The sequence below is a fragment of the Artemia sp. Qi Xiang Cuo genome, chromosome 2, assembly GCF_049724085.1.
Source record: "Artemia sp. Qi Xiang Cuo chromosome 2, ASM4972408v1, whole genome shotgun sequence".
NCBI classification, from domain to species: domain Eukaryota; kingdom Metazoa; phylum Arthropoda; class Branchiopoda; order Anostraca; family Artemiidae; genus Artemia; species Artemia sp. Qi Xiang Cuo.
This window is the reverse complement of record NC_142795.1, coordinates 18,202,644-18,229,639: the sequence shown is the minus strand read 5'-3', so window position 1 is coordinate 18,229,639 and position 26,996 is coordinate 18,202,644. Positions and strand designations below refer to the sequence as shown.

The following is a 26,996-nucleotide window of genomic DNA, read 5'->3' as shown; positions in this document are numbered from 1 at the left end:
CACACAGTGCCCCGTGCCAGAGCCATACAATATCACTGAAATTATCGTGGCTTCCAATATTCTAATCCTAGTTCATAAACTTATCTTCCTAATCTTAGTGTAATCCAATAAAGAAGATATAATATTTACTAGGATCTATATGAACTTTTCCAATTAAATTCCTAGGTAATGTATTACAAACGTAATTGAACATATTACGACTCAGCGTCACCATGTGAATTAACTTCTATTAACCCCTATTTTCTTCACCATCAACACTGAATACTGTATTTCCTTTATCAGCTCGTTTAACTGGAGATATTTTTTCTACGAGACTTAAAATAGCGGTCTCTAGTTATTTTTTGGCTTAAAGTGCTTAATGAGGTCAAGGAAATGAGGGGAGTTATCAAAGCTGAACCACAAGTGGCGCTGATCTCGTCTAGTATTAATATCCTGACATGGTCACGTATTTCTGATAGACACATCCTAATAGGGAACTAGAAAAATTTCCCAGGGGAAGTTAATGATGGTAGAAATACTATATGAGGGACATTTAGAGCACCATTTCTGGAGAAAACCAATTTTTCCAGATATAAAAGAAACAGATATACATGAAGATAATGTAGAGGAGTGGGGTTACTACTTATAATTATAGTCGTAGATCAAGTTTTTCTGATATACTAACTGTGTAAGATGCTTCTCTTAGTTAAGTTTAGAAATTATATCAAATTATAAGATAGTAAATATAGATAGTATATAAAGTAGTATATATTATAAGATTGTAAAGTATATTACAAGCAAATATCAAAAAAAGCCCTTTAATGATTGTTGTTGATTAAGGATTAATGGTTATTTAATCATCTACACTTCAAAATATAGATAAAGTCAATTTCAAAAAGAGATTTTTTTTTATCAAAATTTTATTTGTTCGTTTTTATACAAGCTACAAAACAAGCCGGGATAATTGTATTAAGTTGAGTAGTTATACTGCTGTTGTGACTACTATTACAACTATACCTACGGTTATGAAGGTGAAATTTTCAAAGAATATTTCTGAAAATTTCTGTTGCACGGATGAAAACCTACCATCCATGTGCAGGTTGTTAAAAGGGCATATCAGCAATAGCTTGTGAACATTTTCGTCTGTGAAATTAAAACTTACAACGCTTGTTGTGGGGGACGTTGAACTAGCCCAAATCAATGCTTGTATCAGCAATGCTTCAGGACCGGTTGATGGTATTAGGTTAAAAATTTTATCGTGTATTGAAGGGGAGGTTGAAAAAAAAGGTGCTTCTTGCATACTGCTAAAAATACTACTACTACTACTACTACAACTATTGCTACTACACAAGCTAAGGGTTTTAAGGTCAAGCTTTCAAGTAGTATGTAGGCGGATGCTGAACTAAATCAAAACGAACTATGATCACGTAGATTGTCAATAGGCTGACAAAGCAACATCACAATAACAGCTTACATCATTAGGTTAGACCTTTCAGGGTAAGTTGTGACGACTTTGAACTAGGCAGAAGCCACTATGGGAATACTTTCAATACTTCTATGGTTACTGTAACTAAGGGTATTAAGTTGGAACGTTTGGGGGGAGTTTCAATTAAACGAAAAATTAGGCGCATGCAAGTATTAAAAGGGCATATAAGCAATATCATAGGAAGTGCTGCTCTATCATACCAAGTAATATTATTGATATTTTAAAGGAGCTAATTTGATCGGAAATCCATAGTTCTAGTACAAAAGTCGAAAATCAAAATCAAAATTCGAAAGAACTCCATTAAACCAAAAATGAGCAAAAATGAGATTAAATAATCTACCACGCATAAAACTACCTCTAATCAGCATCGATAAATAAATGAAATCCAAAACGAACACAAATTACAATAAATAACCAAGCCAAACTCGAAACGACCAGAAATTAACATTAGTTGGCCTCAAAACCCCTAGACCTTCCCAAGGCCAGAACAAAATTTGCAATTCACAAAAAAAAAGTGTTTTCACATTTATAACTGTAATAAATCAAATATTAATAATATTTTAAGGAATAAATATCAGCATATGTATATTAAACTGACAATGCACATTCATTTGTATTTTTTTTCAGTAACGTGCAAACTGAAAAAAAATGAAAATTTCAAATGAATTTACTGAAAAAATGTGCATTGTCAGTTCAAGACACATGTGCTGATCCTTATTCCTTAAAATCTTAATTAATTTTTGGTTCAAATACGTTGAACAAAATTGTTATCTCAAAATTTTGATTGGAAGTGTTTTTGGAAGTGATGGGCGTGGGGGGGCATATGCCCTCTGATCACTTTCGACTAACAAATTAGGCACTATCCCTCCCAATTTCAAATCGAGTGAGCCGTTTTTGAAGCTTCTACGACAAAACTTTCTATAAAAACCTTATGTGCCTCAAGGGCATAACTTACAACCCTTGTCCCGAGCTGAGAGCTATGGGGGGAGGGAGGGTTGTCATTCTCAAATACATTATTCAATAACTTTCAACTACGTTGAACAAAATGACCATAGCAAAGTGTTGGGGAGGGGGGGGATGATTCTCCCTCCTATCACTGTTGACTATTAAAAAGGGCAGCAGCCCACTCAATTTCCAATCGAATGATCTCTTTTTGAAATTTTACGACAACACTTTCTATAAATATGCCTTATATGCCCCCAGGGCATAGCTTACAACCTAAGCCCTGAGGCTTGTCGGGGGATTGTCATGCTCAAAGACATAATTTATAGACCCTTCAACTACGTTCAACAAATTGGCTATATCAAAATGTTGACCAAAAATGTTTGGGAAAATGATGGGCATGGGGGGGGGGCATTCGCCCTCCGATCACTTTTGACTATTGATATGGGCACTAGTCCTCTCAATTCCCAATGGAACGAACCCGTTTTGAAGTTTCTAGGTCAACGCTTTCTATAAAAACCTTACATGCCCCCGGGGCATAACTTACGACATTTGCCCTGGGGGTTCTGGGGGGGGGGGGGTTTCATCCTCAAAGACTAATTTCCAGAACTTTTAACTACGCTGAAAAAAATGATAATCTCAAAAATTTGATTGGATGTGTTTGGGGAAATGGTGGGAGTGAGAGGGGGGTTAGTTGCCCTCCAATCACTTTCTACTATAAAAAGGGCACTAGCTCTTTCAATTTCCAATCGAATGAGTCCTTTTTGAAGTTTCAATGACAACCTTTTCTATAAAAACCATATATGCCCCCAAGGGCGTAACTTACAACCCTTACCCCGAGGGCTGTGGAGGGGGGTGTCATCCTCAAAGACCTAATTTGCAGAACATTCAACTAAAATGAACAAAATGGCTATCTCAAAATATTGATTGGATGTGTTTGGGGAAGTGGAAGGCGTGAAAGGGGAGTTAGTCGCCCTCTAATCACTTTCGACTATTGAAAAGGGCACTAGCCCTTTCAAATTCCAATCGAATGAATCCTTTTTGAAGTTTCTACGACAACCCTTTCTACAAAAACCTTATATGCCCCCAGAGCATAACATACAACCCTTACCATGAGGGCTATGGGGGGGGGTTGTCATCCTCAAAGACCTGATTTCCGGAACTTTAAACAACGTTGAACAAAATGGCTATCTCAAAATTTTGATAGGATGTGTTTGGGAAAATGATGGGCGTGAGAGGGGGATTAGTTACCTTCTAATCACTTTCGAACATTAAAAATGGCACTAGCCCTTTCAATTTCCAATCGAATGAGCCCTTTTTGAAGTTTCTACGAAAAACTCTATGAATAAAAACCTTATATGCCCACAGGGCATAACTTACAACCCTTACCCTGAGGAGTGTAGGTGGTTTGTCATCCTCAAAGACATTATTTCCAGAACTTTCAACAACGTTGAATAAAATAGCTATCTCAAAATTTTGATTGGATGTGTTTAGGGAGATGGTGGGCATGAGAAGGGGGCTAGTTGCTCTCCAATCACTTTCGACTATTAAAAAGGGCACTATCCCTTTCAATTTCACATCAAATGAGCCATTTTTGAAGTTTCTACGACAACACTTTCCATAAAAACCTTATATGCCCCCAGAACACAACTTACAACTCTTGCCCTGAGGGCTGTGGGCGGGGGGGGGAGTGTTGTCATTATCATAGACCTACTTCCCAGAACTTTCACCTACGTTGGACAAAATGACTATCTCAAAATTTCGGTTGGATGTGTTTGGGGAAATTGTGGGCATGAGAGGGGGGTTAGTTGCCCTCGAATCACTTTTGAATATTAAAAAGGGCATTAGCCCTTTTAGTTTCCAATCGAATGAGCCCTTTTTGAGGTTCCTACGACAACACTTTCTATAAAAACCTTATATACCCCCAGGGATAACTTATATCCCTTGCCCTGAGGGCTGTTGGGGGAGTATCCTCCTCAAAGACATAATTTCCAGATCTTTCACCTACGTTGAACAAAATAACTATCTCAAAATTTTCATTGGATGTGTTTGGGGAAATGGTGGGCGTGGAAAGGATTTTAGTTGCCTTCCAATCACTTTCGGCTGTTAAAAAAAGCACTAGCCCTTCCAATTTCCGATCGAATAAGTCCTTTTTGAAGTTTAAAAAAAAATAAAATAAAAATAAGCATTATGCCAACATCGTTCTTTACTTAGGCAGCGGTATTTCACTGTCTATGATATTGTCGATTTGCTCTTTTTTAACCTATACAGTCATATACTTTCAGAAATATTAATCCTAATACCCTTAGCCTTACAAGTATTTGCGATAGAAGTAGTAATTGGAGCAACAGTAATAGTAGTAGTAGAACTAGTAAATGTCGCAGTAGCAGTAGTATTAGTAGTAGTGTGCACATATTCCCTTTTGGTCTATTACTCTTCCCCTTTAAGTTTTCTCTGAGAGTTCCAACTTAATACATAAACCAATTCTTAAGATACGCTATTTTGGGAATATAAATGCACATAGTCTCTTTTGTTAGTTCGAAGTTGCCATCAATATCCTCTCAAATTTTGCCTTCTTAGACTTAGCATTAATAGTACTATTAATATTACTATAAGCCGTTCAAAAAATAACTATATAGACTATATAGTTATAGTCTATAATAGTCAAAATAACTGTATAGTACTATAAGCCGTTCAAAAAATATCGTTGATATGCACTTTCGACACCATTTTGGCGCCCTTTTCACCTTAATACTCTTTCTTACAAGTTGTTGCAATTGAAGTGGTAGTTGGAGTAGTTTAGTAGCAGTAGTAGCATAAGGAAAAATAGTAGTGGTATTTGTGTTAGTAGTGACATGAATTACCTTTTTGTCAATTGATCTTCCCCTTTAATTATTCTCCGAAAGTTTCAACTTAATACCCAAATCAATTCTTGAGATACACCCTTTTGACCATCTGCATGCGCATAGCGTGTTTTGGTTTTTGTTCAAATTCCCCCTCAATATTCTGTCAAATTTCCACTTTCATACGTGTAGCCTTAATTGCACTAGTATATCATAGTAGTTAATTGTTATATAGTTCATAGTTCTAGTGCCGTTTTTAATGTTCAGAAGTGATTGGAGAGCAACTAATCCCCCTCTCACGCCCACCATTTCCCCAAACACATCCAATCAAAATTTTGAGATAGCCATTTTGTTCAACGCTGTTTAAAGTTCCGGAAATCAGGTCTTTTAGGATGACACCCCCCCCCCCATAGCCCTCATGGTAAGGGTTGTATCTAATGCTCTGGGGGCATATAAGGTTTTTGCAGAAAGGTTTGTCGTAGAAACTTCAAAAAGGATTCATTCGATTGGAATTTGAAAGGGCTAGTGCCCTTTTCAATAGTCGAAAGTGATTAGAGGGCGGCTAACTCCCCTTACACGCCTTCCATTTCCCAAAACACGTCCAATCAATATTTTGAGATAGCCATTTTGTTCAACTTAGTTGAATGTTCTGCGAATTAGGTCTTTGAGGATGACACCTCCCCCCCCCATAGCCCTCGGAGCAAGGGTTGCAAGTTGTGCCCTGGGGGCATACATGGTTTTTATAGAAAAGCTTGTCATTGAAACTTCAAAAAGGACTCATTCGATTGGAAATTGAAAGAGCTAGTGCCCTTTTTAATAGTAGAAAGTGATTGGAGGGCAACTAACCCCCCTCTCACTCCCACCATTTCCCCAAACACATCCAATCAAATTTTTGAGATAATCATTTTTTTTCAACGTAGTTAAAAGTTCTGGAAATTAGTCTATGAGGGTGACAAATCCCCCACCCCCCAAAAAAACCCAGGGCAAATGTCGTAAGTTATGCCCCGGGGGCATGTAAGGTTTTTATACAAAGCGTTGTCGTAGAAACTTCAAAAAGGGTTCGTTCAATTGGGAATTGAGAGGACTAGTGCCCTTATCAATAGTCAAAAGTGATCGAAGGGCGAATGCCCTCCCCCCCACGCCCATAATTTTTCCAAACCCTTCCGGTCAACATTTTGATATAGCCATTTTGTTGAACGTAGCTGAAGGGTCTATAAATTATGTCTTTGATCATGACAATCCCCCGACAACCCTTAGGGCTTAGGTTGTAAGCTATGCCCTGGGGGCATATAAGGTATATTTATAGAAAGTGTTGTCGTAAAATTTCGAAAAGAGATCATTCGATTGGAAATTGAGAGGGCTGCTGCCCTTTTTAATAGTCAACAGTAATCGGAGGGAGATTCATCCCCCCCCCCACATTTTGCTATGGCCATTTTATTCAACTTAGTTAAAAGTTCTTGAAATTATAAATTTGAGAATGACAACCCTCCCCCTTCCCATAGCTCTCAGGACAAGGGTCGTAAGTTATCCCCTTGAGGCACTTAAAGTTTTTATAGAAAGTTTTGTCGTAGAAGCTTCAAAAAGGGCTCATTCGATTTGAAATTGAGAGGAATAGTGCCTAATGTGTTAGTCGAAAGTGATCAGAGGGCAAATGCCCCCCCCCCCACGCCCATCACTTCCAAAAACACTTCCAATCAAAATTTTGAGCCATTTTGTTCAACGTATTTGAACCAAAAATTAATTAATATGCGTACATGCAAAGAGCTGTGTGTGGGGGGAGGGGTGAATCGGAACCGATCCAAAACATATTTAGGGATATATCTGATTATATGTATAAACTTGGGTTATATATATATATATATATATATATATATATATATATATATATATATATATATATATATATATATATATATATATATATATATATATATATATATATATATGTATATATATATATATATATATATATATATATATATATATATATATATATATATATATATATATATATATATATATATATATATATATATATATATATATATATATATATATATATATATATATATATATATATATATATATATATATATTCGTATTCATAAGTTACCTCAACTCGAGTATATCCAGGCACTGGAACAGGGGCACTTAATAGTTTCAAGATCCAAGTTTCTATGTCGCGAAGTAGATGTTGAACTAGTGGAGATTTTTGTATATCTTCTCTGACGAAAAATCCAGTCATCAGACTCCATATAGTGTCCCTGAAATATAAGATGATAGTCATGACAAAACTAGGTTAAGTCTTGATTTCAGGTCTCGGGGATTATATGTATTCCCTAGGGCACACAAGTACTACTCTCAGTGAGGAGGGCAGATAATTTTCCAAAATTGGTGATTTTGGAAAATCACCATGAAGAAGGTGATTTCTGAGAGGTGGTTCATTAGGACTAATATCACAAAAATTCGCATTTCTTTTCCCCTTGGTGGGCCCAAACATGTGAGTACACTTAGTCAGTTTTGTTTTTTTAACCTTTACTCGGCAAAGTCGTAGTTTATAAGGTCATAATTCTTTCAATAATAAGCATAAAATAGATTACTAAGAAAATTGGAACAGTAGGGCCTATTTAGAAATTAGAAATTTTAAACCAGAGTATTAAAAAAACATGAGAGATAGAGATTGAACGAGCAAGAGAGAGAAATAGAGGAGAGAAAGAGAAATGACAGCTTTCATCACTAAAAGCACACGCAAATTATGCCGAAAAATTCTTCGAATTACCTATTAGCTATAATAAATTACACTTATTTTTAAATGAGTTTCTCATGAAAAATGTTTCTCGCGAAAGAAGAATGATTACAACTTTCAAAATATTTTAATTATTTAAAATGTATACATCTCATTTAAGAAGGCACCTGATCTATAACGAACCCACTTGTTCTTGAATATTAGCGCACTAAAAGTTTCGTAAAACAGATAATATCCTATTTTATTATATTAATTATCCACGGCAAGAAGTTATATTGATGCTAACAACACCTAACTCAAAGCTCAAGAAGAACAAGGAAGGCAAGAGACTAACGGACTTGAAAAAACCAAGACCAGTGTGCTATATTTAGAAAAAGTGAGAAACCTTCACTTCATTCACAACTCACAAGTTTTTGTTTTGTTTTTTATGAGTGAGGACCTTGATAGTATGTAACAGAAAAGCATAAGAGACAAAACATAAATGATACCTCCACCTCTTCATGTCTAAGATAAAAATAATTGTTATTGTTTTTCCCTCTTGGGGGTGCATTATAAAAGTTTGAAGGATGAAGTAAATCTGAAGCTAAACTTTTAGGGCTGCATCTCCTCCAACCTTGCCTGCGATTGTGTAACAAAACTCAAAACTTTGAACCATTAATAAATGCTTGATTAGGGGGTTCAACCACTCCTTTTCTCTAAAAATCAATCTTATTCCATTAACTCTAGTTATTTTCAATTGGATGTCCTTTTTTTTTACTGCCCACGGAAACTTATGTTAGTATCTTCTGAATTGACTTCCTCCACTTGTACAGATTAAGAAAAATTATTTTGAATCATTTTTTGCTCATATAAGAAACACATCAATTATACAATTCATAGGCAGCGCAACAGCGCTGCCTAAGCAAAGAACGATGTTGGCACGATGTATTATTTACTTATATATTTTTTTAGACCAGGGCACTTCGTATCGAAGGAGTTGTCGTAGAAGCTTCAAAAAGGGATCATTTGATTGCAAATTGGAAGGGCAAGGGCCCTTTTTAATAGTCGAAAGGGATTGGAAGGCAACTAACCGACCACCCTTTCCCCAGACACATCCAATCAAAATTTTGAGATAGCCATTTTGTTTAACGTAGTTGAAAGGTCCGAAAATTATGTCTTTGAAGATGACAACCTCCCCCTCCCCCCCCCGGACCCACAGGGCAAGGGTTGTAAGTTAAGCCCTGGGGACACATAAGGTTTTATAGAAAGGGTGATCGTATAAACTTCAAAATGGCTCATTCGATTGGAAATTGAAACGGCTAGTGTTCTTTTAAATAGTCGAAGGTGATTTGAGGGCAACTAACCCCCCTCCCATACTCACCCTTTCCCAAAACACGTCCAATCGACATTTTGAGATGGCCACTTTGTTCAACGTAGTTGAAAGGTCCAGAAATTATGTCTTTGAGGACAACAACCCCGCCCCCCCCCACAGCCCTCAGAGCGAAGGTTGTAGGTTATACCCTGGGGGTATATAAGATTTGTCATAGAAAACGTTGTCGTACACATTTCAAAAAGGGCTCATTCGATTGGAATTTGAGAGTGCTAGTGCCCCTTTGGATAGTTGAACGTAATCGGACGGCGAATGCCCCCCCCCCCACGCCCTTAATTTCTCCAAACACTTCCGATCATAATTTTGATATAGCCATTTTGTTCAACGTAGTTGAAAAGTCTGGAAATTATGTCTTTGAATATGACAACCCCCCACAGCCCTCAGGACAAGGGTTGCAAGTTAGGCCCTTACGGCATATAAGGTTTTTATAGAAAGTGTTGTCGTGGAAACTTCAAAAAGGGATCATTCGATTGGAAATTCAGAGAACTAGTGCCTTTGTTATCAGTCGAAAGTGATCGGAGGGCAAATGCACCCCGCCCACCACACCCATCATTTCCTAAAACACTTCCAATCAAAATTTTGAGATAGCCGTCTTGTTCAACGTAGTTGAAGGTTCCGGAAATTGTATCTTTGAGGATGACAAATCCCCCCAGCCCTCAGGGCAAGGGTTGTAAGTTATGCGGAGGGGGGACATACAAGGTTCTTTAGAAAGCGTGGTCATATAAAATTCGGGTACGGTACATTGAATTGGTAGTCAGAAGCTCTAGTGCCATTTTTAAGAGTCAAAGTGATCGGAGGGCAGCTAGCCCTCTCCCCCCCCCCCAACACACACACACAGGTAGTATTGTCCCGAAATGCATCTAACAGAAATTTCGAGATAGCCATTTTATTTAAAATAGTCTAAATATCATACAACAAGCCTTTTGGAGTTGAAACAAACCTCCAGAGCCTGGGGGCAAGGGTTGTACGTTATACCCCGGGGCATTTAATGTTTTTATGGAAGGAATGGTTGTATAAACTTTAGAGGAGACCCTTTTGGTTGAAAACAGGAAGTTCTAGTTCCCTTCTAAGAGTCAAAAGGGATGGAGGGCAGCAAGCCCCCCTCCCCCAACCAACCCCCTTCACCAAACGAATCGGATTAAAATTGTGGGAAAGCGATTTTGCTCAAAATACTTCAAATAACATATAACAATGCCTCTAGGGTTGACACGCCCCCCCCAGTGCCCTGGGAATAAGGTTTTAAGTCACGTCCTGGGGTCATATAAGGTTTTTTATGGAATGAGTGGTTGTATAAACTTCAGATGGGGCTCACTTGATTTGAAATTGAAAGCTATGGTACCCTTTTTAAGAGTCAAAAGTGATTTGAGAACAACCAGCCCCCACCCACACTCGTCATTTCCCCAAAGAGGTCCGATTAAAATTTTGAGAGAGCAACTTGGTTCATTGTAGTCGAAGGGTCCGGAAATTATGTCTTTGAGAAAGACAATCCGGCCCCCACAGCTCTCTGGGCAAGGGTTGTAAGTTATGCCCCGGGGTGTATACGCTTCTTATAGAATAGGGGTGGTCGTATATACTTCGGAGGGAATTCATTTGATTGGTAATATGAATTTCCAGTACCCTTTTTAAGAGTCACAGTGATCTGAGGGCAGCTATCCCCCCTCAACACGTCTTTTTTCCGAAATACATCGAATAAAAAATTCTGAGAGAGTTATTTTATTCAAAGTAGTCCAAAGATCATATGGCAAGGCTTTTGGGGTTGATAAAAACTACTGGAGCCTGGGGGCAAGGGTTGTAAGTTATGCTGCGGGGCATTTAAGGTTTTTATAGAACGAATGGTTCTTTAACTTTAGAAGAGGCTAATTTGGTTGAAAATTGGAACTTGTAGTTTCTTTTTAAGCGTCAAAAGTGATGGAGGGCATTTATCCCCCCTCCCCGACAACCCCTCTTTTCACTAAACGCATCTGATTGAAATTATGAGATAGTGATGTTGTTCAAAATAGTCCAAAGAACATATAATAGTGCCTCTAGGATTGACACAACCAACCAGCACCCTGGGGATAGGGTTGTAAGTTATACCATGAGGGCATATAAAGTTTTCATGGAATGGGTGGTCGTATAAACTTCAGATGAGGCTCATTTGATTCGAAATTGGAAGGTACAGTGCCCTTGTTAAGAGTCAAAGGGATTTGAAAGCAACCAGTCCCCGCCCACCGCCTTTTCCACGCTCATCATTTCCCTTAACACCTACAATAAAAATTTGGAGATAATAATTTTGTTCATCGTAGTTGAAAGATCCGGATATTATGTCCGTGAGGAAGACCCCCCCCCCCCTACAACTCTCAGGGCAAGGGTTGTAAGTTGTTCCCTGGGGGTCTATACGGTTGTTATAGAAAGGGTGGTCGTATATACTTTGGAGGGGACTCATTGGATTGGTAATCAGAAGTTCTAGCAGGCACGTACGCAGGAATTTGATTCAGGGGGGGGCAAAATCCTTCAAAACAGAAGATAGAAAGCACATTATATTAGGTAACATCTACAAAACCAAAAGTACATATGTCAAGAAATAGAGACTCGCCCAATATTACAAATTGCAACCTACGGGCAGAGCTAAGAGCAAACTTTTCCAGGATCTCATCCACTGATACAGAAATATCTCGATGGACATTCAAAAGTGCCAAGCTATTTAGTCGGCCTTCATCTATTCGGCTGCGGAGATAGGTTCTTAGCCTTTTCATTGAAGAAAATGACGTCTCAACACATGCTGGAGAAGTAGGAATAACGCAGAAAATGCGGAGTAACATATGGACGTTGGGAAATAAGACTCGCTCACACTCAGCCAGGCTCTGCACTGCCGTCTTTAGAAAAAGACAGGAGTCTACTTTCAGCCACTTAGCCCGCCATAGTTGAAGCTCAGCCTTCATAGCGGACTCCGAGCTTGTTAGATCTGAGGCATATAACTTGATAAGTTCTTTAACATCGCCAATAGGCTCTTTTACAACAAAAGATGGCATGATTCCGCAAAAGCTTTTCAGAATAGCTTTGTGCTTTTGAATCGAAATTTGAGTGATTGCATGAGTTGGTCCACGAATGGGACGAAAAGAGAAACTAGATAGTACAATTGTACCGTATGTGCTTCTCTTCCTGGATATCATGTGGGATGTTGGCGACATTTCTCTCTCGTGGCATGGTAATAGTGACTTCCAGTTCTTGGCATATGCACGTGACTTCCGAAAACAGCTTACCGAATTTCTCCTCCGCCTTATTTCGTGTATCTTGAAACATTTCTGTCACAGTTTCGACACACTGAATGCATATAGCAACATCGATGTTTTCTACTGCAGCAGCCTAGACAAATTCAGTGTGAACCCAAGAAAAAAATCCATCGCAATAAGGGTCACTATATAGTCTAAGCTCAGGATGTGTAATGAGCAGACGTCTGGCTTTTGACGACGCCAAGGAGTCCCCATTCGTCTCTATGTCCTCTAGGGCCTGAGAGATCGGAAAAACTAACTACTTTGATTTCTGTATCGCATCATGTATTTCGACCCATCGAGTTTCGCACACTCCTTTCAGATTGACTTCAGCGTAGGTTTTTAAGACAGCGCTTCGCTTGGCACTGAAGTGAAAGAAATTAACTATTTCACGAATAACCATCATAGAGTGCTTGATATCAGGAAGCTTGCTCGAGTCCGTAAATAGCAAGTTCAAGATGTGGGCGACACAGTGAACATACTTGGCAAGTCGATATTTGTTCGACATAAATGACTGGGCTCCTGACAAATGCCCACTCATGTTTGCAACCCCATCATACCCTTGTCCCCTGCATAGTTTCATATCGAGACCAAGTTTTTCCATTCGACTTATGATAAATTGACCGAGGCTTTCACCTCGCAAGTCTTCAACAATGGCAAACTCGACAAACTCTTCCCTGATCTGAAAAGTTTTGCTGTCCAAAAATCGAAGCCCTAGAGCCATCTGTTCCTACCTTGATATGTCGGTTGTCTCGTCTGCCAGGATGGTGAAAAAACGAGCCGATTTCACTTGATCAGCAATCTTTGCAGTAATGAGCTTTCCACAAATATTAACTGGTTCGTTCTGAATTCTGGGGCTGCAATACTGGGCATTGCCCGCGCTTTTCTCGAACACCTCTTTCATTATTGGATCGTCTTTCATCTGATAGCGTAGCAAGGTCCTAAATTTCCATCGTTTTTTACAGGCTCTACAAAGGTTAATTTCCCCGAATCCTCATCCCCACGCATTGCAAGTCCTTGCCGTCCACACAACAGTATTGTTTCTGTGATGAGACGAAGCCTTTTTCTGTTAATTTCTATTTCGTCTCTTTTCTGAGCATTCAAGACTTCCACTATAGAGGACTTTTGCCTTCTCACTGTTGCAAGAAAACTTTCCCCCCAAACAACAACGTCTTTATGGTAAGAGTTCGACTGATGTTTAGAAAGGTCTTATAAGGCGTTTTTCTAATTCACGTAAGGCTCCATGACAAGCTGCCCTAATTTTTGGTGAGACCCCTTCCGGCTTGATCACAAGCAAACAAAGCACAGTATTTGCAGAAACACCCTTTTTTCACTGAAGAAAATAATAGCCAAGCCTACATATCCATCCAGCTAACTTGAAACTTCCTTGTTTTTGAGCCTGTGACATGAACTGGAAAAGGATAGTCCTTGTTTGGCTTAAAATGCCTTTTCCGTAAATTATACTTTGTTTCATCGGAAACCGAACCTCTTCTTTCAAAAAAGGTTCAATGTCAAGCTCAATGTCAATATTCATTTCATCAAGTTTGTCTGCTACTACTTCAGCATTTGGTTTTGATTCTTGAGCTGAAGTCAAAGGCTCAGTCGCAACTGCAATGTTCAGCTGATCACCATTGCCACTTTTTTCCGAGTAAACCTCACTAATTTGTCGTTTTTTACCCCAAAGCTGGAGAACACTCAGTTGTTTTTTCGACATGTCACACTTGTCCTATCTTTAGCAACACTTGGTTTTAGACTGTCAACTGCAAGAGCAAAGGCCTGGATTTAATTGCAAGAATGACTACTTCATCCCCTAAGGAAGGACCACCCACGAACAGATGATCGTTAAAAACTAACAGTTAGCTTAAAAAAGTTGGACAGGAAATGGATTAATACTATGCTGGTGACCCAATCGGGTAATTACAGGCTGACAAATTATCGAAAACGGTTAACACATTATGTCTAGATCAGTAATTAGTCACTATCTTTTATTCTGTGAGAAGTATCAGAAAACTATGGGAAAATAAAAAAGAATCGTGAGATTTCTGGGGAGGGGGGGGGACGTACGTGCTTGAGTTCTAGTGCCATTATAAAGAGTCAAAGTGATCAGAGCGCAGCTACTCCCTCCCCCCCCCCACGCACACAAGCACATCGTGTTTTCCTGAGATGCATCCAATAGATATTTTGAGACAGTCTTTATATTCAAAATAGTCCACATATCATTTGAGCTTTTGAGGTTGATACAAACCACAGAACTTAAGGACGATGGTTGTAAGTTATGCCCCAGGGACATTTGAGGTTCTTATAGAAAGGACGGTTATATAAACTTTAGAAGTGGCTCATTTGGTTGAAATTGGAAGTTCTAGTTCCCTTTTAAGGGTCAATAAGGATGGAGATCAACTAGCCTCCCCCTCCCCAGGCCCATCATTTTCCATAACAAACATCCAAACTCCCTCCCCCCATGCCCATCATTTTCCATAACAAACATCCAAACAAAGCTTTGAGACATCAATTTTTTTAGCATTGTTGAAAAGCTCAGTAGCTATGTGTTTGGGGATTTCCCCCCCCCCCTCCGAGGCCTAAGGGCAAGGGATGCAAGTCATGCAATTTGTTCATTGCTTACATATAGTATATGTTATTGAGAAGAGGTATGCATCTTTGTCAAGTACTTTCCCAAAATACGAAGGGTATTAAGATGAGTCTTTAAGGGTATGTTGAGGGGAGTTTTGAACTACATCATAGCATGTTATGTGTATATGGATTGCCAAAAGGGTGTCCCTCAGGAATGACTGAGTATATTAATTTACTATTTTCAGGAAATGATAAGGGAGATGATCAATTGACCAAAAAGGCAATATTTGCACGCTACTACTACAATTAATGCTGCTTCAACTGCTACCAAAAGTGCTATTACTACTACCACTATTATAACTAAAACTAATACTTCTGTAGTGAGTACTATTAAGGCTGAGGATATTGAAGACAGTATCTGAGGAAACGTTGAGGGAAAATTTGAACTAAATCAAAACGTACTATGTGCATACAAGTTGCTGATACGTTGCGTATCAGCAAGTTGCGTATCAGCAATATTTTTGGAACGGCTTTTCATACCAAGAGGAAATTACAGGGACATCATAAGTGGTATGTTCAGTTGACCAAAAGGCAAAATGTAACTGTTACTACTATTTATTAATTCTGCTGCTACTACTGTTACTACTAGTAATTATGCACTATTACTGCTACAACTGTTCCTGCTACTACCACTACTACTATGATACTAGTACAATTAAGGCTACACGTATGAAGGGGGAAATTTGACAAAATACTGAGGGGGAATTTGATCTAAATCAAAACACACCATGCGCACATAGATTGTCAAAAAGGCGTATCTCAAGAATTGATTTGGGTATTAAGTTGAAACTTAAGATACTTAAAGGGGAAGATCAATTGACAAAAAGGTAATATATGCTTTTCACTACTAACGCTAATACCTCTGCTACTTTTCCTTATGCGACTACTGCTACTAAACTACTCAAACTACTACTTCAGTTGCAAAAACTTGTAAATTTTAGACTATTAAGGTGAATAGGGGGTCAAAAGGGTGTCAAAAGCGCTCATCAACAATATTTTTGGAACGGCTTAACGTGTCAAGGTAAGACATCCGGGACATCATGAAAGTGATTTTCAACTGACCAAAAGGCAATATGCACATGCTACTACCGCTATTAATACTGCTGCCTTTACTACTACTGCTACTAATACAACGCTAACACTGCAACTACTTCTACTACCGCTGAAACTACTATGATACTAGTACTATTAATGCTAAGTCTAAGAAGGCAAAATTTGAGAGAATATTGATGGCAACTTCGAACTAACAAAAGAGACTATGGGCATTTAGACTGTCAAAATAGCGTATCTTAAGAATTGGTCTGTGTGTTAAGTTGGAACTCTCTGGGAATACTTAAAGGGGAAGAGTAATTGACCAAAAGGGGATATGTGCAGACTACTACTAATACTACTGCTACTGCAACATTTACTAGTTCTACTACTACTATTACTATTTCTCTAACTACTACTTCTATCACAACTACTTGTAAGGTTAAGGGCATTAAGATAAAAATTTCAAAAAGTATACGACTATACAGGTTAAAAAAAGAGCAGTTTTACTACTGAGTAGTAATTGAGTAGTTTTACTACTGCTGTGACTACTATTACAACTATACCTAAGGGTATGAAGGTAAAATTTTCAGAGAATTTATATTGCAGAAAATACTCTATCTATGAGACTGATTAAGCGTTACAAAGAGGCATATTGATTAAGAACAACTTAGAGACTCTCAGGGAACAAGGAAGTTATTAAATGGGACGAAAATATCGTGCTTATTCGGGATTGGCTCAATGTCCGGAAAAAATGAGAAACGCTAAGACAATTGTCTTGTATTTGGTGAAAGAGATTATTTTAAGCTGGTTTTAACTTATAATTTGGGAAATTTAGTTCAACATATACAGAGTTATATGATCATAACTGTGTATAATATGCACCTTGATTCTAATAAGGATCTAATGAAAATTAGGAGGCTCAATCGCTCGGACAGCATTCAAATCTACAATGAAAAAAGTTTAATTCAAAACTTAGCATATCATTATTCCTGGGAGTAGCCAAAGGGTAAATTTTCACCAAAGGGTAGTAAAAACTCATCGAGTGAAGATTAAGAGATAGCCAAATGACTTCAATTTAGCGAAAAACTATATATTGAGCTTTCCAGCTCCAGAGACAACAATACCACGCGGTATCTCATTGGTTCCTAGAGCTGCAAGAAGTCTATACAAATAAACGGCTAACATCAACATTTATTTTAAAACTATATTTAAATTAGTTTTTCCCGTTTAGGTTACATAAAATCAAATATTTCGTGGTAACGAACTGTAAGTAAGGAGTGACCCGGCTCAATAGTAACCGAAACTCTAAAAGACGGAACTCTAAAATTTTGATACCAATAGATACATCAGAAGAATCAGATTTTTATGCTGATTTCAAATATATAAGTTTTATCAAGTTTAATCTTACTCATCAAAAGTTACGCGCCTGAGAAAAGTTGCCTTATTTTCGAAAAAAGGGAGAAACAACCCCTAAGAGTCGTAAAATCTTTATGAAACTAACACAACCAGGTTCAATTTATCAGAGAATCATACTATAGAAGTTTCTAGCTCCTCTCGGCAAAAATGTGGCATTCTATATTTTTTGTCAGAGGAAAGGTCACGCATGAGTGTTTATTTGTTTTTTTTGTTTTTTTTTATTTTCCCAGAGGCGATTACACGGATCCAGTTACCCCAAAAACATTGGGAAAGAACTCACGCAACCGAAGGTCAGCTCCTCTCTTGCTTTTTTGAACCAACCAACGCATGGGGTGTAGAGTGGCCCCCTCATTTTTTTCCTAAAACAACCCAATCAAAATTTTGAAATAGCCATTTTGTTCGGCATAGTCGAAAATTTATTTATTATGTCTTTGAAGATGACATAATCCCTCAAAGTTCCCGGGGGAAGGGCTGCAAGTTATAAATTTTGCCCATTGTTTACATATAGTATTGGTTATTGGATAATGTACAGGAGCTTTAAGGAAGAATTTTTTTCTAGTGGTGGGTCGGCGTCAGAGTAGAGGTTATGGGGGAGGATCTTTCCATGAAGGATATTTACTTGTGGGCAGGGACATTTCTATGAAGTGAGCGCCAGCTATCCCAGCATTATGTAAAAAACAATCAGAAATTAAAATACAAATTTTTTTTTAATAAAAGTAAGGAGCAACATTAAAACTTAAAACAAACAGAAATTATTACGTAAAGGAGGGGGTTCACCCCCTAGTCAATACCTCGCTCTTTACGCTAAAGTTTTTTTAGTACTTTCAAAAGAGCTATCTAATTAACCGGCCTTCGTGATTCAGGGGTTCGTGATTAGAACAAAATTCGAACTTTAGCGTAAAGAGCGAGGTATTGACTAGGGAGCGAACTCCCTAATATACGTAATAAAAACATACGAATACAGAAATTCGTTACGTTAGTTAATTCGTAAGTTACGTCAGGACAAAATTTCGAGAAAGCCAATTAGCCAAAAAAAGGAAAATTAATATACGAATTTCGTTTTAATTATTCATGTACGGTAAGCCAAAATCAAAGCTGCATTAATTCAAAAATGTTCAGAAATTAATTAATAAAAACAAGTTTTTTAACTGAAAGTAAGGAGCGACATTAAAACTTAAACGAACAGAAATCATTCCGTATATGAAAGGGTCTGTCCCCTCCTCAACACCTCGCTCTTTACGCTAAAGTTTGACTCTGTCTCACAACTTTAATCTTTAAAACAATAAAAAACTTTAGCGTAAAGAATGAGGCGTTGAGGAGGGGATAGCGCCTTTCATGTACGGAATAATTTCTGTTCGTTTTAAGTTTAAATGTCGCTCCTTACTTTCAGTTAAAAAAAACTTGTTTTTTAAATTAATTTAAATACAGCGATGATCACCCACATCAGCCGTTATGAAGGAGGCCCAGTGGATCTTGGTGTTAGATAAACGGAGTGTTCCTCAAGCCCCAAAAATGTGTTTTGATGCCCGAATATCCAGACTCTTCATGAGCCTTCGGGTAGATATAGAAGGAGGTTAAGGGGGGAATAGAAGTTCTCTAATCCCTCTTAGTTCCAGGAGACATTTTTTTTACTATGCCTTCAATATTGGCGCAGGGGGGATAGCGCCCCTCTTATATTAGAAATATCTTTTTCTATGTAGTACATAAGATTGTACTCACATACCTACCAGAATGGAGGCGGAAATTTCGAGGGGGGGGGTATCATGAGTGTCACCAGGAAAATTTATCAGGGGTGGATGTTAAGTGCCACCAGGAGCTTTGTTTTCATCGAGTTTAAATAGTAATATTTCTCATTTCCTATTTGTATCCAACATTTAATGTCTTCTTGTCTCCCAGGGGGCGTTGCCCCCAATTAGTATCCATGTGGGGCATCCTCATGAGAAAAATGGTTTTCCAAGAACTTGCATGAAAAACCGTGAAACTGATGACTATATTATTAGTTTTTAATAGTAGAAACCTCCCTCCCCTTCGTAATTGATATTTGAGGTAAACTTGGAAAGATCTCTACCATAGCCTTCTTGCACAAAAAAACAAAAAACAATCTTGACCCCATTCAAATCTGTAATCGAAAAAGTTTGGCTGAAAATCAGCATATGATTGGTACTTCTAGCAACTAGGATCAATCAATAAATACATTTTATATTTAGTGCAGAAAACACTCTATCTATTAGATTGAGTAAACGCTACAAGGAGATATATTGATTAAGAAAGATCTACTGGCTCTCAGAGAACAAGGAAGTCCTTGAATAGAACGACAGTTTTGTGATTTTTCGGGATCAGTTCAATGTTCGGAGAAAATGAGAAAGATCGTTACGGCAGCCTCCTTGAACTGAGTGAAAAAAAAGTCTCTTGAACTCATTCGAACTTTTAAAAGGAAAATTTTAGTTGAATACGTTATGTACAATTACACAATAAGGATTTCAGTTCTAATATGTATCTCAAATGATAGAGAAAAACATTCAGCTTGTTCACCTTTGTAATGGAAAAATTTTAGTTTAAAACTAAATTAATTATAAGTATTTAATGTAAATGATTTAATAAGAAAGATCATTACAGCAGCCTTCTTGAACTGAGTAAAAAAAAGTCTCTTGAACTCATTCGAACTTTTAAAAGGAAAATTTTAGTTGAATACGTTATGTACAATTACACAATAAGGATTTCAGTTCTAATATGTATCTCAAATGATAGAGAAAAACATTCAGCTTGTTCACCTTTGTAATGGAAAAATTTTAGTTTAAAACTAAATTAATTATAAGTATTTAATGTAAATGATTTAATAAGAAAGATCATTACAGCAGCCTTCTTGAACTGAGTAAAAAAAAGTCTCTTGAACTCATTCGAAATTTTAAAAGGAAAATTTTAGTTGAATACGTTATGTACAATTACACAATAAGGATTAAAGTTCTAATAAGTATCTTAAATGAAGAAAAAAACATTCAGCTTATTCACCTTTATAATGGGAAAAGTTTAGTTGAAAGCTAAATTAATTATAAGCATTTAATGTGTATAAGGGACTCATGCTCAATGCTCAGAGAAATTATGAAACGCCTCAGCCGCAGTCCACTTCTACCGACCGAAACTAAATTTTTGAACTCATCGAAACTTGCTATAAAAATTCTAGTAAAACACTTTATTTATGATTTTTACCTCTAATAATGAGAACAGGAGACCAAAGTTCAATGCTCGGATGTGATGTGAAAGACCTTTGCCACAGTACTTCTCTTCTGACTGAAAGAAACTCATAACCTTGTTCTATCTCATGATTTCATTACAAGAATCTTATGAGAATTAGGGACTCAAGTTCAACGCTCGATGATTGTGTGAAAGACTTAGAAACTGTCCTCTAATATTGATGAAAATATAAACTGTTGAACTCAATCTAATTAACAACGGAAAAAATTTAGTTGAGAAGTTCGCATATGAAAATTATTTCTAATAAGGATCTCACTATAAGGAGCTTATAAGAATTAGGGACTTGGGTCTACTATGTATAGATAATATAAAGACGCGACTACAGTGATATTATGCTGACTGCTGAGACTTTGGACTCATTTTAATTGATAATTAACCAACCTTAGTTTGAAGTTAGCATAGGACCTATTAATACAACAAGGACCTTTTTATATGCACCTAATGAGATTAGGGACTCAGACTCATCGCTGGAGGTAAATGAAAATTATATCAGCAACACACCTCTGGTATTAATTCATGCATGATTATTACTTCTAATGTTAATCAAGTGAAAATTGGGTATCAGGTCCAATGATTAGAGATTATATGAAATACATCAGCCACAGTCTTCTGGAATTGATCGAATAAAAAAAATCTTAAATCCGTATCAATGTGCAATGGAAACAATTTAGTGAGAAGAGAGCATATCATTATAACTTCTAATAGGGATATCATTATAAGCATCTTATGATATTTAAGGACTAAGGCTCAACGTTCAAGGAAAATGAGAAAGAACTCAAGAACTGTTCCCATGTATTGATTAGAGAAATCTTTGGAACGACTTCTAACTAAAATAGCTTATATCAATCGGAAACACTATTTATAATTATAATATCTAATAAATATATTATTAGAAGGATCTTATAGCCTGGTTCAACGTTCTGAGAGAATTTCAAAGCATATTTCATAACTTTTTACATTGACTAAAGGAAATCTCTCTCGTAAAAAATTGTTAACTTAAAAGTGTTGGAATTCTAGCTGGAACTTTAGTTACAAATCAGAAGGATTTCTGATCAGTCAGTATGAAATTAGATTGGGCAACCCTGGAATTTTTGAATCTCCAAAAAAACAACCTAGTTGTTAGCAAATCATTGGCAAAACGAGTCCAACAAAACTCACAACAGAGACCTAAATATAATATAACAGTTAAAAGAAAAAACTTTTAAATAATTAGCTTGGCTTACCTTAAGTAGCATTTTTTTCTAGTCTTATTGCATCCATTTCTACGAATCTGTGATATTTCGTCATTACATGTCTCCACTAGCTTTCTTAACGTTATTACACACTCACGAAACAAAGAGAAAAACGGATGATGGGATATAAGACATAATGAAGTCAACATGCGAGGTCGGGATATCTGAAAAAAATTTACGTTAGCAAGGTTTAGTTGAAGCACCTACAATAATTATAAAAGCCAAATGTTCTAAAAATTCATTATTATTTTGAAAATTTTGAAACGAAATGTCTTTACGATGTATCGTCACGTTGTATCAGTCTTGGCTTTATTCTAATTAGGCTCTCAAGTCTTTCATTACTCTGACCAAGTTGACTCCGGAATCAACGGACTCTCCTGGAAGAAAAACAAGGAGGCCAGATCAAGCCATGGCTGAGCCTCGTGAAGAAGGACGCCAAACCACTAGCCAAGTTCCAGAAATATGGCTACATGTGCAACAAGTCGTGGCTTCAACTCGTTCTTCCGCAGATAGAGGACACAGCACTTTAGCAGAACCTGGTTCAACCACCCCCTGGTGCCGAGTTGGGATGAATAGCCTGTGCATCGTCTTAAGTAAGTAAGTAATCGGCCCTTAAGCCCTAGAAGTTCTATCCATCAATTTAAAATTTTTGCAGACCTGCGGAGAAATACGTGTTCAACTAGGCGTTGAACCTCCTGATGCAGACTGCCCTGCATGTCCTCCTTTTGAGAAAACTTTAGCAAACGGTTTTCGACAATAATAGGAATACAAAAACGTTAGACATTCTGACCCTGAACTATGGTAGCCTGAACTATATTGACCCTGAACTATATTTATGACGCTGAACTATATTTGACTCGGCTGCAGTCAAGTCAACCGTAGTTTGTACTTCGAACGTTGGAAGTTTACTTCTTTATCAGTAAGGTAAATGTAAGATTGTCCGGAAATATTTTCAATTTGAATTCTAGCTGGAAGATGAAAAAAGCAACGCTATAATATGTTTTTTCTTCTATTTCTTCAAGTTTCTCAAGATATTCCAAATAAATCTTTTTGCAGGAGACACCTGGCATTTTTTTTAAATATCCCCCCACATGTCTCCCCGTTAGAAGAAGCTCCTGGAAAAATCCTATATTTACCCTTTATCATTTTCAAATAACTGCTCAATTACCTGCAATTATCAAAATTTCAGCTTAAGCATTTAATACAGCCGTACGCTTTCAAGTTTAAGTTTAACCATTTTATTATTCACATATATATGTATATATTTGTCATAGGCCCATGGTGAGACAAGCTGGAAAAACTAAGCCTAGACAAAAATAAAATAACAAATAACACTACAATACAAAGATAACTCGACGGTTAAGATACAATAACACAACAGTAATATGAAAGTGGCAGCTAGCCCAGGATTTATAAAAAAAAATATCAAAAATTGCAATATTATTAAGTATTAATTAATACTAGAAGATAGATGAGAGGCCCATATTCAACCAGAGCAACAAAACATTCAAATAAGATAATCTTATTAAATAGACGCAAAATTAAAAATAATTTTGAACTAAACGAAATTTAATATTTCTCTTTATTAATCGAATTTTTCGGTAAATTTTTCAATAAGATCCTTGAGAGCATCCCAGCACTGGGCTATCGACACAAAAGCAGCAAATTTAGATCACTCAGTACTATACTTGTCTATGTAGATACTCTTTTTTGTTGATTATTATAATTATGTAAATCTTCTTATTGAGAGAACAAACTTTGATTGAGATAATATGGCAGCAACTTCTTAATGCCATAATTAAATTTGAAAAGAATTGCTTCAAAAGTAAATTCTTGAGAAACTAGAAGTATATCTAGATAAGTATATAAAGATACTGTAGAAGACTTATTTGGAAGTGTAATAGGAGATAGAATAAAAAGTTTCAGGCATCTTAGGGCTTTATTTTGTAAAATCTGTATTGGTTCAATGTGGCTTTTAAATCTAGATAAGTATGCTAGAAGATAATAATTAATATTAGGCTGAATCAGAGCAAAATAAATGCTTGGTAAATCAGAGTAGGGTAAAATAATGTTTCAACCTTCGCATTCACCCAACACACCTTTAAATCTTTAAGCATAGTTTTTGAATGTGTTTAAAAAGATAAGGCTTTGTCAATCACAAGTCCAAGGTACTTTATCGTTTCTATCAGAGGTATTGATAATATATATTTGGACAAAGTAACTCAGTAATGCGAAGGCAAACAATTGACTTTCTGCCGTAAATTATGAAATTAGTTTTCGATAGATTCAAAGCAATTACAATTGATGAACACCAATCAAGAACATTAGAAAATGGCGCAGTGAATGTCATTTATATAAATTAGAAAAAGCAGAGGACCTAGGACAGAGCCCTGAGGTACCCCAACCTTGAAGACTGAGGAATAGGTGGAGAGAGGAAATTGTCTAAATCTGTTTTTTGCTTTCTATTATCCAGATAAAATTTAACTAGATCCAACGCCGGTCCGCGCACACACCAATTCTCTAATTTACAAAAAAGACTACAACTGGTATATTATGGAATGTTTTTTTTTTAATCTTCTCCTCTATGTAAACCCTAATGAATATATTGGATGAGAGCAAGGATAGCGTTTTCAGTATTATGTCCAGACCTAAAACCAAATTATGAATTTGTGAAGAAATTAGACGATTTAAGAAAATCATAAAACCTTTTATAAATTGCCTTCTCAAATATTCTTGAAATTGCTGAAAAAAATATAGGGTATAAATTGGAGGGTTTTTCAAGAGAGTCACCTTCGTGAAGTGGAATATTATTCTCGCTTCTTTAAAATCAAATGGGAAAACTCCAGTTTTTAATGAAAGATTATTTATATGCTGTAATGGTAAAATTACTGCAGACAATATTGCTTTATCGATTCTAGAGCTAGACCCGTCTGTTCCTGTTGAATTACCTGAATTTAGATCAGAAACTATTTTTGCTATTTCAAACTGAGAAATAGACCCAAGAAAAATTTAATTACTTTGAGGAGATGGAAGGTACGAAAAAAATGTTTATTACTGCGTGAATCAAGCTGGTTCTACTGAGGAAGCAATTTTCTCTCCTATATTAGCAAAATTAGTATTCAAAATATCAGCTACTTCCTCCGATTTAGTAGTAGTAGATCCATCCTCTAAACTAATAACTTCAGGAAACTTAGAACTTCTTTCTTTTTTTACAAGAGAATTAATTAAAGACCACGTTTTACGAGGAGAATTTCGAACTTCTTCTAAAGACTCTTTATAATACCTTTTTTCGACAATCGTATCGGTGTGGTTCATTTATTTAAAAAAAAAATTAAATTATAGCCATGGATTCTTTAGCTGCTTTTTAAATAAATGATTTTTTGTTTCTTTGCTGCTATTAAAACTCCAGAGGTTATCCACGTTCTTATGGGAAATTTTCCTCTGCAAATTTTATTCGTAACAAATGAGCAACTAGAATTAAGGCAGCATTTAAATTTTCTTAGTAAAGTATCGGTTGACTTATCTGTATCCTCCGTGGATATAACATCCTCCCAATCTAACAGATCAAGGCTTTTATTCAGATGCTTTAATGTTATTTTATTTATTAACCGTACTTGACGTTCCTTACTTACCAGCGGTATTTTATAAGTAAAAGACAAATCTGAAATCAGCAAACAATAATCCGATATATCACTTGAAACACCGAAATTTGCTTTGACTGGTAAAGATATAAAAATATTATGAAGGAGAAAAGCAGAACTAGGTGAAATTCGCGTAGGTATTAGGCAAGTAGGAAGCAGATAAACAGGACAACAAGAAGACAATAAATCGACAAAAGATTCATTCGAAGTTTCTAGAAGGTGAATATTGGCATTTGCCGAAAGGATAATATCTTTATTTTGAAAATGAGGTTGATGCAGAAAATCATGGAGTTTAGAGAGGAATGACCTGACTGGAGAAAAAGGCGGTCGGTATACTACGCAAAAAAAAACTTTATATCTTTTTTCCCAAGACTAATTTCAGTCACCATTACTTCAAAAAACATTTCCTCATGTGAACCTTCCAGATTTACAAGGCATCGAAAAGAGATATCTTCTTTTACTAACACTGCCAAACCACCTTGGTGCCTTGTCAATCCGTTATTAAAAGTAAACTGATATTCAGGAAAAACAACATGAAGAATCGGGTCTGTAAGAAAAATCTCAAAGAATCCAACGACATGAGATGGTAGTTAATGAAACTATATCGACAAGATCATACCAAGAACTAAAAATCCTGTTCTCACTACACCGGTACTAGGAAGATCAGAAACTTTAGAAAGTAATTTAGATTTACATTTGCGAAAATTAATTAACCCATGATCATTTATTTCATTCCCAACAAATCTATCACGCTTGAGGAGAACTCCCCTTCGAAATCTCAGACTTGGTTACTCTATGTTCAGTAGCCATACATTGTTAATATAATTCGCCCCTCCTCATATATTTTTTTTATAAGCCCACTGCCTCGAAGTATATTGTAATGTACGCACTTTTTATGATCTTTTGCGGGTATATTCCATATAATGAAGTTTTTAGTAGCTTACATTTCCTTGAATATAATTTAAGAGTAAAACGTTTAACAGAAAGTAACTAAATAACAACTGCCCAAGGTACCAGAGGCGAGGAGTCTGGGCCTAGGAAAAAGCACGTCTGGACTTGCTCAACATTTTCAGGAAAACATATATTTATACTGTGGTTTATAACACAACAGCTCTTCAGAAAAGTGACAAATATTAATGAGTGATATACTTGAACTACACATAACATATGTTGCATTAA

The 26,996-nt window shown here is 36.6% G+C and overlaps 1 protein-coding gene and 1 pseudogene across 4 annotated transcripts in view; both read right to left on the bottom strand.

Annotated features, from left to right (window-relative positions):
* Rab3-GEF (Rab3 GDP-GTP exchange factor) overlaps window positions 1-26,996 on the bottom strand; it is a 231,527-nt gene that overhangs the window by 183,034 nt on the left and 21,497 nt on the right. For all 4 annotated transcript variants that reach the window (XM_089099430.1, XM_089099420.1, XM_089099424.1 and 1 more), the window contains exons 5-6: window positions 22,168-22,340; window positions 7,364-7,514 (exon numbers count right to left, since the gene is read on the bottom strand). In XM_089099430.1, coding sequence (XP_088955556.1) covers window positions 7,364-7,514; window positions 22,168-22,340 — 324 coding nt within the window. The remainder of the gene's footprint in view (window positions 1-7,363; window positions 7,515-22,167; window positions 22,341-26,996) is intronic.
* Window positions 12,653-14,330, bottom strand: LOC148954968 (52 kDa repressor of the inhibitor of the protein kinase-like; annotated as a pseudogene).